Source organism: Natrix helvetica (genome assembly GCF_964273705.1).
Source record: "Natrix helvetica genome assembly, chromosome: 4".
Taxonomy (NCBI): domain Eukaryota; kingdom Metazoa; phylum Chordata; class Lepidosauria; order Squamata; family Natricidae; genus Natrix; species Natrix helvetica.
The window spans coordinates 37,419,730-37,433,298 of NC_138550.1; the positions used below are offsets into that span (position 1 = coordinate 37,419,730).

Consider the following 13,569-nt stretch of genomic DNA (forward strand, 5'->3'; position numbering starts at 1 on the left):
CATTTTCAAATTCTGTGTCTGATTTCTCAATACTTTTCTGGAAACCTAATTGGTATAAAGTTCTAGAGCAGTGATGGCGAACCTATGGCACGCGTGCCACAAGTGGCACGCGGAGCCATTTGCCAGGGCACACGAGACGCCGAGTTCACCTTTTTAAAAGCCATTTTTCGCCTTCCCCAGGCTCCAGAGGCTTTATAGGAGCCTGGGGAGGGCGAAAAGAGCCTCCCCCGCCCCCCCGGAGGCCCTCTGGAGGCTTCAGGGACCATCCGGAGGCTTCCCTGAAGCCTTCGGAACGCTTAAAACGACCCTCCCAGCAACCCGGAAGTCACTTCCAGTTTGCTCGGAGGGTGGTTTTAACCGCTCCGAAGGCTTCAGGGAAACTTCCGGACGGTCCCTGAAGCCTCCGGAGGGCCTCCGGGGGGGCGGGGGAGGCTCTTTTCGCCCTCCCCAGGCTCCTATAAAGCCTCTGGAGCCTGGGGAGAGCGAAAAAAGCATGTAAAAATGGGATCACGCGTTGTGTGCGCATGCGCACTGGGGGGGACACGCGTTGCATTATGGGTGCGGCACGCCCGCACACAACCCCCCTGCGCTCCCCCCACTTGTGGCACGTGAGCCAAAAAAGGTTCGCCATCACTGTTCTAGAGATTTGAGATTCACTGTAGCTCTTAATGCAGTTACATAATGAGCAGCTCAGTCCTAAATATCTATGATAATAGAAGCAGCTGAACCACTTTAGGTTAATTGAAGGTGTGCTATCATCTGGTCTCATTTCAAAGTCGGCTTTTATTAAATACTTCTTTATTGCATTTAGTAATAACTTATTAAATTTATATGCAGGCCAACTGAGTGACTCAAATTTCTTTAAAAACAACAGAAAAAAGACAAAATCATCATAAAACAAAACTAACCAAGATGGCGGAAAATTCATAATGAGGACAAAGGAAAAGAAGAAAAGTGGCAGGAAAACAGCCTTCAGGGCCCTTTCAAATACTGGCAGGGTCGGGGTTGTTTGAATCTTGGAGAAAGCTCATTCTGGAGAGCAGGCATTGTTACAGAAAAGGCACACTTCCAATAGACAGCATTGTTTAAGGAACACAGTGCACCAATTCAGCCAGATCAGAATAGGTTTCTTTCTAAAAATGTTTACTGTTAAAATAATAAAATATAAGAAGACATACATTGAATAGTATAATACCACATAACTGAAAAGTCTCAGTAAAAGGTTGAAATGACTCACGTTGCCTCCTAGTGGTGAACATCACACCAGATTTTTTTTTCCTCCTTCAATCATGTCCAGTTCTCAGAGACTGCCCCGACAAGTCCTTGCTGTTTTGTCAGCAGTGTTTCAGTAGTGGTTTGCCAAAGCTTCCTTCCCAGGGCTGAAAGTGACTAGTCCAAGGTCCACCCAACTGGGACCTGAGACATATAAGCAATAGCACTTAGACTTATATCATCATCATCACCCCATAATCCCTTGCAGGGTGGAGTTTGGGCAACTGAATGAAGCTGAGTGTTTACTGGCCGGATGCCCTTCCTGTTGCCAATGCAGTTTTGTTCAGCAGATATATTCTCATTGTGCCCAGAGAGAAATATCTGCCTCTATCTAGGATTGAACTCACAGCCTCCTGATTGTGAGGCGAGAGCTCCATCTCTAGACCACCATACCATTTCCAAAATATAAGCATTTAGACTTATATACCATTTCATAATGCTTTACAACCCTCTCTAAACAGTTTACCCAGTCAGCATATTGCCCCTAAAAATCTGGGTCCTCATTTTACCAACTTCAGAAGGATGGAAGGCTGAGTCAACCTTGAGCTGGTCAGAATCGAACTCCTGGAGTAAGAAGTGAGTTAGCCCTGCAGCATTGCATTCTAACTCTTGGGGTTTCTGCTACCTTACTGGCTCTCATATAGGCTATGCACTGGGTAAAAACAGAATTTCCCTCAACAGAAAGGGGGAGTGGGGGTAAACGTCAAGCAAAATCCTTTATAAATAGGGACATGATATAATTAACATCTTTATCTCTGGGAATTTAAGAAAGACTATACACATTATTAATAAATAACCATGCAACAGGAGTCAGATAGCATTTTTTCCAAAGTGTGTTAAAGTTCGTGTGAAATTGCAGTTCATTAAATGCATTGAGTGGTTTAATAAGATAGGATAGTTACACAGATCGCAAGTGAGACACGTTACAACTACCTTATCAATAGTTACAGTACTTTTTTTTATAATCCACTGTTTGTTGAAACTTTTTGGAATTGCCCCAATCAATTGGTGCATGTGTGTTCAACAACCTCTTATTCAAAAACAGCTACTAATGGGAATGTCCTAGACCAGTGATCGGCAAGCCGCGGCTCGCGAGCCAAATGTGGCTCTTTACATTTTAATGCGGCTCTTCTGTGTGCCGGGCGCCCGCACCCCTCCCTCCTCTCGGGCTTCGGAGGGAAGCTTCTGCGAGTGACAAGTCTCCCAGGCTGTAATTTGCCGAGCTGTACGCGCGCGCCTGTTTTCCACGGCGTGGAGCAGCGGCGAGATTCTGCGCGGCGAGCAATGATTCCGGGGGCCATCAGTGGGGGGGCAGGGTCCCCCCTCGCGTTCCTCATCTTCCCGGATGGCCCCTGGAATCATCGCTCGCCACGCAGAATCTCGCCGCTGCTCCACGCCGTGGAAAACAGGCACGTGCGCACAGCTCGGAAAATTACAGCCTGGGAGACTTGCTGTCAATCGCCCGGGCTTTTGCAGAAGCTTCCCTCCGAAGCGTTCCGAGGGAGGGCTGTAAACTTCCCTCCGAAGTCTTGGGAAGTTCTGAGGAGCCCCCCAAGGCAAAACGCCGCTGCCAGGTAGTTAAAAGTACGTCTCTGATTCGTCTCTGTCAGTCTCTCTCTGATTCCCTCCCTCCCTCCCTCTCTCTGTTCCTCTCTGTGTCTGTCTGTCTCATTCACACACACACACACACACACACTGTAGTCACCTTGTTGAGTGTTCCAATCACATTTGAAACACACTCAACAAGGTGACCACAGTGTGTGTGTGTGTGTGTGTGTGTGAATGAGACAGACAGACAGGAACAGAGAGAAGGAGTGAGGGAGGGAATCAGAGAGAGACTGACAGACACACACACACACACAGAGAGAGACAGAGAGGGGGAGGGAGGGAGAGAAAGATAGACAGAGAGAGAGACACACACAGAGTGAGTGATTAAGTGAGTGAGAGACAGACACACCCACATACACAGAGTGACAGAGAGAGAGGAAGGGAGGGGAGAGAGACAGAGGGAGAGACAGACACACACACAAACACACACACAGAGTGAGAGACAGACAGACACACACATACAGAGTGACAGAGATGGGGGAAGGAGGAGAGAGAGAGAGAGATACAGAGAGAGAGACAGACAGATAGACACCCAGAGAAAATGACAGAGGGAGGGAGGGAGAGAGAGTCAAAGAGCCAGAGAGAGAGAGAGAGAAAGAAAAAGAAAAAAAGAAAGAAAGTGGGAGAGAGAGATGAAATTAAAAACAACAACATACAAACCTGACTTACTCAAACTATCCAAGGAAATGCAAGGCCAATGTTCACATTAGTGGTTGTGACTTTGTCAGTCATTGTCAGGATGTAATTTTCTCTACATTGTAAGGCAAATTTTACGGAATTTAACGTTATCGATAAATAATATCGTTCTAAAGTTTTTGTTTTATTAGTTGTGTTATTTGTATCCTCCCGACCTATGTGGATACTTGCATGCAGAATATTCTCAATAAAAACTTATTGAAACTAAAAACAGTGTACCATCCTATGTATTTTCGGTTTTAAAAATGCGGCTCTCCAAATAAATTTCAATCGTGGTTTTGGCGAGATTTGGCTCAGTTGAAAAAAAGGTTGCCCACCACTGTCCTAGACTACTGAAATGTTCTTAACAATTTCCTAGTTGAAAAAAAAATGTTATCAGACTACTTCTGATTTTTTTGCCTCTATAGACTAACACATCAAGATAATAATGTATGTATTAGTAACGCATTTCATATCATATTCTGTTTTATTTACGTTTTCAAAGCATCAGTCTAACATAGATCACGATCTTCAAACGAGTTTTTAAATCCACTTCTCAAAGCGCACTTCATCAGATGAATGTATAAATGAGGGGGTCCTTGCTGTTCAGTTGTCAGCTGTTGAAAAAAAACCAGGAAAGAAAAAATATCTAAAGTAAACAACCAATCCACCAGTAAAATTTGGGGGAAAAAAGACTTGTCTGACAATTTAGAAATCTCTCACTTGGAAGATCTACCATAGAGAAACCAGGCTTGTAGCTCTATTGTACCTCATAGAGATATGCAATATAGAGACAAAAGCGGTTTTCGCTGTGTGCACCAAGAGCGGTACCGAGCTGGCTTATGCGCATGCCTAATTGACGCTTCCTCTCCCTCCTTCTGCGCATGCTCTTTCGCTGGCAAAGCAGCCGAAGGAAAAGGCGTGTGCCAGTTCCGCCGTCGGGCAGGAGGGACATGGCAGTAGCGGGCGTTACGAGAGTATTTTCGCGGGGGAAGCAGAAATGGGGTTCGTCTCTCGCCCTTAGGACAGGCTTAGGCTTCCCTCAGTTGTTGGGTAAGTGCGGAGTGGGTGAGGCGAGTGGCCTGTCCTTGAGATCCCGCTTTCATCCCGCCGGCCGAAAAGGGCAGCAATCGAGGAGACGCCTCCACTCGCGCTAATTTGTAATTAAGATTGGGACACGATTGATGCCTGAACGAAAATGCACGTGTCTTTTACGCATCAATGGAAAAGAATATATTCTTCTGTCATAGTGGCTTCCCCCCAAAAAATCACAAACAGATTTTCTCCCCAAAAATTGAGCTTCGCTTTGTAAATTCTTTCAATGAAGTCTAAATTCCCTTTTAATCCCCTTTCATTGCGTGGAGTCTTCAAGATTGAGCATGTTAAAGAGTGCTATTTTTGTGTGTGTGTGTGTATAAATTATTATATTATAGGCATTCTGCCCAGATACCCAAATAATGCTGAATCACGTGCAGTTGTAAGTCTTGAGTCTTCCTGTGCGATCTAGGCTATTTTATTGTTAACAGCAAAAATCAGTAATGCATATATTTGGAGTGCTGTAAACCTGTTTATTGAATGAAGGATTTTCAGATGCAATATTTGGAATAGCCAGTTAGTGTGGTCACACTTGCTGAAGGTGATTAAGATGATTGTATTTCCAGAAGGGAAGAAAGAAGTTGGAAATAGTTATCATAAGTCTCCCTGTATCTCTTCCCCTGTAAAGCCCAGTAAGCTTGGAAAATAGTTAACAAGTAGATTGTAAAACTATTACAAAACACTGTTTATTTTCTTATCTGAAATTGTAATTCCATCCTTTGCATGTTAAGGGTTAAAAAAATTAATCATGGTTTCATAAAAATAGAATTTTTTATTCCTGTTTTTGCCTCAACTATTGAAATAAATAAATTTTTAAGTGTGTGAATTGTGTCTGTTTTTATGTAGACTAGTACATCTGTAATCCAGGTTCAGTGTTATAATATCTCAAGTTGCCACAAAGAAGAGGGAGTCAAAACTATTCTCCAAAGTACCTGAGGATAGAACAAGAAGCAATGGGTGGAAACTAATCAAGGAGAGAAGCAATTTAGAACTAAGGAGAAATTTCCTGAGTTAGAACAATTAATCAGTGGAACAACTTGCCTCCAGAAGTTGTAAATGCTCCAACACTGAAAGTTTTTAATAAGAGATTAGATAACCATTTGTTTGAAGTGGTGTAGGGTTTTTTGCCTAAGCTGGGAAGACCTCCAAGGTCCCTTCCAACTCTGTTATTCTGGACTTATTAAGGAATACGTCTTTATTGTGAGCTGGTTAGCTTTTAGTCTATGGCAAAAGATTATTGGACATTCACAGATCTAACAGAGTGTTGTTTGGTAGATTCTACACTTGATTAATTTTGTGACTTGTTAGGATGTATACAGAAACAGTTCTGACCTTTGCCTTTCTGTGATGAGCAGGAAGTGCTGGTTAAGTAGTTTTAACTCCCTCCAAATGTTTTAAAGTTTTTTTAAAAAAATATTTATATTTATAAATACATATACATAGTTTATAAATCAGACATAGTTAATAAGTCAGACATTAGCAGATGAATTTCCCACAAATACACTATGTGGAGATTTGTGAAAGAGCATAGGTGGAAATTGTAAAACTTAAGAGTTGAACATCATATAAAATTAATAAAACATTATAAATCAGAATCATTTTCTCAAATTTCCTAGATTCAACCATGTCATTTCAAAGTGTTTGGGATCCCAAAACATGCCCCAAACTTTATGTAGTGACTCCATATCTAAAAGTTGTGAATTTCAGCCTTAACATGTGAATTTAATCAATGTCAGTGTCTTTTTATTTGTATAAAAATATTTTAATATTGTCACCAAAATATGAATGGTTTGCTTATGTATTTATTTATTTTGTTTAGGTTGTAAACAGAAATCATCACACAGTATGCTTAACCGGTCTGATCAACCCAATCTAGCTTATAATAAGCTGAAAGGCAGGAGTCCAGGGGTTGTCTTCCTGCCCGGTATTTTTTCAAATATGAATGGTGTAAAGGCACTTGCATTAGAAGATTTCTGCAAATCAGTTGGTCATTCTTTTGTAAGGTATATTTTTTAAAAATCTTCCTGTTGATTGGTAATATGTAATTAACTAATTTATATATGACTTTCCAAATTATTGCTTTGTTGTTAAATTTATAAATCCTGCCTGTCGGGTACCTTAATGTTATATATAAACTAACAATACTGCTAAAAACACTTGCATGATATTCCACTCATTAAATTGAAAAACTAGTATAAAATATTACCACCCTCTAAAGTGGAACTGGTAACTTATTTTCTGCTATGTGGGTTCTTTATCCAAACCTAGCCGCTATTGAAAGTGTGACATATAATAGATCTCTAGCAATGATGATAGTGAAGTATAAAGGTAGGATCAACAAGGACCAGGTTATCCAAGGGACCATCTCCCATTGTTTCTGTCATTTGATACATTCAGACAGAGTGAGCAAACTCCGAGTCCTTTCTCTGTTGCCATTTGTGGAACCTAGGAAGTTTGTCCTCTTTGTTATTGCTCCCACTTTCTGGAATAGGAATGCCCCAATATATAGATAGCATCCACTCTCCTGAGGTGCTGTAAAGCCCTTAAAACCTGGCTGTGTAGTCATGTGTATGACAGCATGGAAGGGTTGTCATAGTGTATTTTAATGGCTGTTTTTAATCCAAGCTATTTTGTTTTGTCCGCTTTCATTGTTTTAACTTATTTTTAGATTTTATGAGATACCCAGAGTCTGTTGAAGTATGAAACTATAATTATTAATGAAATGAATAATAATAAAATCATGGAATATAATAAGAAATATAAAAGCAAAGATATCATAACATGAAAAACATCAGAGTAATCCAAATTAGAAATTATAAAGGTATAAATTATTGTAATTATCTCTCAAAAGATACATTAAATGACATAGGCTATATAAAGCATTCCAGGTCATTGATGAAATGTAGTCTAGTACTGGATCTATGAGCATCCCAAGACGTTTCAGAAACACTACTTCAGATCACGTGATTATACTTCTTTTTTTGTAAAATTCTTCATCTGCTTATCAGAACTGTTTCTGTTTTGACAGAACTGAGCTACCATTTATTTACCTGCATTTAATCTCCATCCATATTTAGTCCTTCAGTGATTTAGCATTAACATTAGTAAAAAAAGAAGTGCAAAGTTTAAACAATCCAGCATTTACATGTCAAATTATCTCTGGTATACATAATATAAACCATAGGTGCAAACTAGGGTTCTGACAAAATCAGCCAAGAGATCAAGCCATACACTACCACAGTAAGAAAATAGAATAGAATAGAATAGAATAGAAGAATAGAATAGAATAGAATAGAATAGAATTCTTTATTGGCCAAGTGTGATTGGACACCCAAGGAATTCGTCTTTGATGCATATGCTCTCCGAGTACATAAAGAAAAATAAAATAGAATACATTCATCAAGAATCATAAGATACAACACTAAGTAATAGTCATAAGTTACTAATAAGCAATCAAATCATACTACCCAAAAATAAGACCTCCCCGGATAATAAGCCTCTCTCGAAATATTGCAACACAACAGCAGCCATGAGGTGACCACGCTCGCCGCCTCCTGCACCTCAAAAATAATAAGACCTCCCCGAAAATAAGACCAAGTGCTTATTTCGGGGGTCAAAAGCAAATAAGACCCTTTATTTCAGGGAAACAGTGGAAACAAATAAACAATATAAATTGTAAAGATACAAGCAAGATGGTTATAGTCATAAGAGAGTAGAGATAGGTACTAGGAAGGATGAGAAGAATAATAGTATTTATTATTATTATTAATAATAAAATATTCCGCCAGTTAGGATTGGAACTTGCATAATAACCATATGTTCCAAGAGATAATATAGTTGATAGTATTAAGACGGTGAAAGAATAATAAGACATGGACTTCAGTTGTCAGTACTGTATGTATCATCAATTATCAAGAATATTTCTGCTGCAAATCTTGCGTGAACAGAAATTATAACATATTTATTTTGATAACTATTGGTAGCCCCATTGAGTGCTGCTTGTAAAACCCAATTTTATTTGGATTCCTTTTTTTAATTCACAGGTTTGATTACAGAGGCTGTGGGAGTTCAGAAGGCATTGTAAAAGAGTGTACTTTAGGAAAGTGGCGGAAAGATGTGCTTTCAGTATTGGATGAACTCACAGAGGGACCACAGGTTGCCTAGCTTTATTTTTAAACAAAGCATATTGTTTGCTCAACTTTTCCTTCCTTCTTTTCTTTTGAAAATTGATGAATATATTCAGTGGTGGATTCCTACAAGTTCAGCCTGGCCCAGTTCAGCCCAACCGGTAGTGGTTTGGCAGGCTGGGTCGCTGGAACCGGCAGTGACCCAGGCCTGCCATGCTCCCGAACCAGTTCTCTGGGTGGCGCCAAAGGCACCGCCATCTTGTTTTTTTGCTTCTACGCAATTTTTATTGCACTGCACATGCGCACGTATCAAGCATGCGTGGGGCACTGCCATGAGCGAACCGGCAGTGACTGCCGGAAACCACCCCTAAATATATTCATACAGTAGCTGCTGTTTTAGAGAAGCTGGTATAAAGACTGTTCAACTATTCATGCTTAAAAGAGAAAAGGTGGTTTAGAGCTTGCCTAGGCTTACTCATAGCACTTTTTAGCATTCCTTCAAAACAAATAATGCTTTTACATAAGCCTAGGAAGAAAGATATATTCTTTAAGGAATTGCTGACAATGGAATGCAGACAATTTTGTACAATGCAGATCACTTTATTTCTCTTGAACCTGGATCATTTTGTCATCCTGGCAAATATAGTCTTGATTTGCAAAATACTTTCATAAAATTAACTTCTGATTGACGATGGTTACTTATTATGTCTACAAAGTTGCCTTTTAAATAAAACTGCTTTAAGAACACAGTCAGAAAAGTTTGAAACTATGCTAAATAATAAGAACCTTAGGGATACAAGTTCCAGTTTAACGGTTGTGCTATTGTTTATCTCCAAATGAGCCAAGAATAGATGAATGAATATCATGGTACTATGCAATTTTTGCTTATGTGAAGAAATAATGGGGTCTTGAGTTAATTATATTTTTTTCATTACATTTCTTTTGTGTGTCAGTAGGAGTCAGAAATGATTTGATGGCACATAATCAAAACCTCCTTAAACTAGATCACATTGTCAAATTAAGTAAGGTTATTGAACTGTAGTTTAAAATTATGTGGTACTGTGAACAGGCCTACTATATATTGACTTATTAAAAATAAGAGACATGTAAAATACCGTGAATCAATACAGTTCCATGTTCAATAACACTTATATTTCATAGGCTTCTATCATTTACCTTATTAAGTACTGATATATATGTCTGTTTATGTAACAAAAGTGCTATTAATATTTTCATGTTAAGATTTTAGTTGGTTCCAGTTTGGGTGGATGGTTGATGCTTCATGCTGCAATTGCCCGTCCAGAAAAAATAGCTGCACTTGTTGGAATAGCTGTAGCTGCAGACCATCTTGTATCAACTTTTCAACAACTTCCTCTAGAAGTAAGTACCAATATTCAAATGCAAGTACCCTCATGTTTTTTGAATATACAATCCTAGTTAAGGACCTGGGATACTACTTGAGGATTAGGAAGAGTAATAGTCTTTTATTATGTAAAGTATATGTGGTAATGTTTTTAAAAGCCCCCTTTTAAAATACTTCGTTAACTGAAGTAACTTAGGGTTATCACAACAAACCAAGTTGAAAATCCTTAGCCAAAACTGTTGCTTCACTCTGCTTCAGAATTTACAAAATTTCATCTAATTTCAATTTATCAAAATTAATTTTAGTGCAATCATTCTGTGTTTTCCGTTGTGTATGATTCAGGTGAAGACCCAAAGGATTGAATTGGTGTGAGGCAATGAAAAATCTAAGCCAGTGAATAAAACATGATGATTTAAACCTTATTAGAAAATGTTGAGCAGAAAAAAGTTGGTGGAACCTTTTTTGATAAAACTCTCAGATTCAATGTAATCTTGCTCTTCATGGACAGAATTTGATATACCATATTTTTTGGAGCATGAGATGCTCTGAAGTATAGTTTTTGGGGAAGAAAATAGAAAAAAAAAGTAATCATTTGGCTAGCGTCCTTAGTCTGGTCAGCTTCAGCACATTAGTTTGCTGGTTGTGAGTGAGTGCACCTGCTCTCGTTCTGCCCTCATTGGAGAAAGCTTCTAAAGCACAGCTGATCGGAGGGAGCTCCACTAAGTAAATAAGGTGAAGCACGGAAGCGGTAAGACAAGGCAGCAGCTGTTCCGGGTTGCAATTTTGGGCTCTGTGCCTCATGTTTTCAACTCTCAAACACTCTGTTAGAGACCAGTTCAAGACTGCGGGGATCGCCAAAGCACATCGGCACCTAAAAACACGATGTACAAAGGCCAAAAACGTGGCATGCGGAAAGCCTAAAATGCAAAAAATGTGATGCACAGAGGCGGCAATCGGTGGCGATGTGCTCTGCCAATCCCAACAACCTTGAGCCGGTCTCGAACTGAGTGTTTGGAGGCTGAAAATGTGAGGCGCGGAGCTCCAAAAATGCAAACCATTGTCAGGAAGTGGACGCACAGAGGCAGAAGGCTGGGAGCTGGTGAATGGGTGGAGTGTAAAATGCACCCAAATTTTAAGCCTCTTTTAGGGAGGGGGAAAGTGCATTTTATACTCCGAAAATTATGGTAGTTCCTGGAGCAACATCCTGCAATATTATCTGCTTATTTTTTCAACAAGTGGACTCCAATGAAAAAAAAAGGCTTCCCTCTTATATCAGTTGCATCACTTGGGAGGTTTCTCTATGTCCCCTTTGGCTGTCTTGACAAACCAGAACAAAAGTTGGTTCCATGTAATAACAATAACACTTAGACTTATATACCTCTTCATAGTGCTTTACAGCCCTCTCTAAGTGGTTTACGAAGTCAGCATATTGCCCCCAACAATCTGGGTCCTTGTTTTACCCACCTCGGAAGGATGGGAGGCTGTGTCAATCTTGAGCCTATGAGACTCATAGAATTAGCCTGCATTCTAACCACTGCACCACCACAGCTCCTGAATATAACACTTCTTTGGAAAAAGGGATGTTTCTGCCTAAAAGAGCAGTAGAGTTCATTAGGATGTAGCCTAATGTTCCTAATAGCATAATTTAAAGCAAAACCGTGAAAGGCAAATGAAAAGGATCATGCATTTTTGCAATTTTTTTTCTGTTTCAGTCCCCATATTATGTACAAGTTTTCTCTCTAAATTAGATTGGCACCCTCATTGTTAGCCTTCCAGAAAATGGTTTTTTTAAAAAACAGCTTTTGGGAAATAATTGGTTGCTGATTTATTTCCTCATTTGCATGTGTTTTCATTGGCTGTTATATTTTTATTGTGTTTTTCTTGCTGTAAACATTGAGGAATAAATAAGCAGCCAAATATATAAATAAATAAGTCTTTATTGCTGGGAAGTAATATTATGTATAGATAGGTTTATGATAGGTCTAATAAGTCTCCTAAAGTTTATATTAAATAATACTTTATGTGAACCAGAACACTCTTTCAGAAAGATAAATTGATCAGTTTTTAGCCAATGAATAATAATTTTGAGAACATTTTGTGGGTATGTTTGTAAAATGGTGGTTTCTGAGTCTCAAAGCACTAATTTATAAAACGTTGCCGTTCATCATTTATGAAGTGCCATTCCTGCATTTTTGCCTTTCCAGTATATCAACTTTACACATGTTTAACATCTTAGGCAAAAAAAGAAATAGAAGAAAAGGGTGAATGGAAACTCACAACCAAACACAGTGAAGAAGGATTTTACTCTGTGCCATATGAACTCATTCAGGAAGCAGAAAACCATTGTGTGTTGAGCAGTCCGCTACCTATTAAGTGTCCTGTAAGACTTATCCATGGCTTAAAGGATGAAGATATTCCATGGCAGATTTCTATGAAACTTGCAGAGAATATTGTCAGTGGAGATGTGGATATAATTCTCCGCAAATCTGGCCAACATCGGATGAAAGAGAAAGATGATATCAAAGTTATTGTGTATACTGTGGAAGATTTAATTGAGCAGCTAAGTACTTAATATGAATTGTGTTGTATATAAGTTTACATATTGTTCTAGAAGAGAAAAAGAAAATTTCAAAAGGTAACTGGTCAACTAGAACAAGCTGGAGCTTTAAAAGTATTTCTTATTTTTTAATTTATTTTTTTCTGTAAATACAATAATTTCTTTAATGCTGCATTTGCACAAGTAATAAAATGTGAAGAAATGCTACTGTTAACCACGTTATACCACATACAAATCATCACTATGCAATATGCATTTCTAATATTTTGTACTCTGATATATTAATGTCAATAAATAGTATGCTTTTTATCTTCGGGTGCAGCATGACTTATTTTCCTTTTTATACCTTAAATGCAAACTATGCTGTTCTTCCAACTGATTTGTAAAATATAAGTTTTCTGTGCATATTAGAATTTAATTAAAATTATTTCTTATGTGTGTTTATGTGTATACGCATACAATTGGGTATTTTTTTAGCATTGGGAAATATTAAAAAACTAGGGATAAGTATGCTATGTATTGAATTAATTTAATTATTAATTTTTATTTCTATGTTCCCACTTTCTACCTGTACTCAAGACAGATTACTTTGAAATACTGGTTATTTTCAGGAAATAGAAATTTATGAAACAATTTGGTTTGCAATTTGCATCGAAGAAGTAACTTTCAATAACATAAATTCCTTTGATAACATTACATCCTAAGCAGAATTATCTATATAGATTTTAGTGAAGCTTTCTTCTAAATATATTGCCTGCATAGAGTTGGAAATGTTGCACTAAATCAATTGCAAAAACGTGTTGTTTATTAAAAATAAACAAAAGAGAAAAGGATCACATTGACAATATTATTAGTATTTGCTGATTATTTAC

The 13,569-nt window shown here is 38.5% G+C and overlaps 1 protein-coding gene across 1 annotated transcript; it reads left to right on the forward strand.

Moving 5' to 3' along the window:
* The first annotated feature begins 4,419 nt into the window (after positions 1-4,419).
* ABHD10 (abhydrolase domain containing 10, depalmitoylase) lies at positions 4,420-13,006 on the forward strand. Its single transcript, XM_081953326.1, has 5 exons — positions 4,420-4,608; positions 6,470-6,653; positions 8,694-8,805; positions 10,020-10,157; positions 12,377-13,006. The coding sequence occupies exons 1-5, from the start codon at positions 4,440-4,442 to the stop codon at positions 12,710-12,712; spliced, it is 939 nt and encodes a 312-aa protein (XP_081809452.1). The 5' UTR covers positions 4,420-4,439; the 3' UTR covers positions 12,713-13,006.
* The last annotated feature ends 563 nt before the right edge of the window (positions 13,007-13,569 follow it).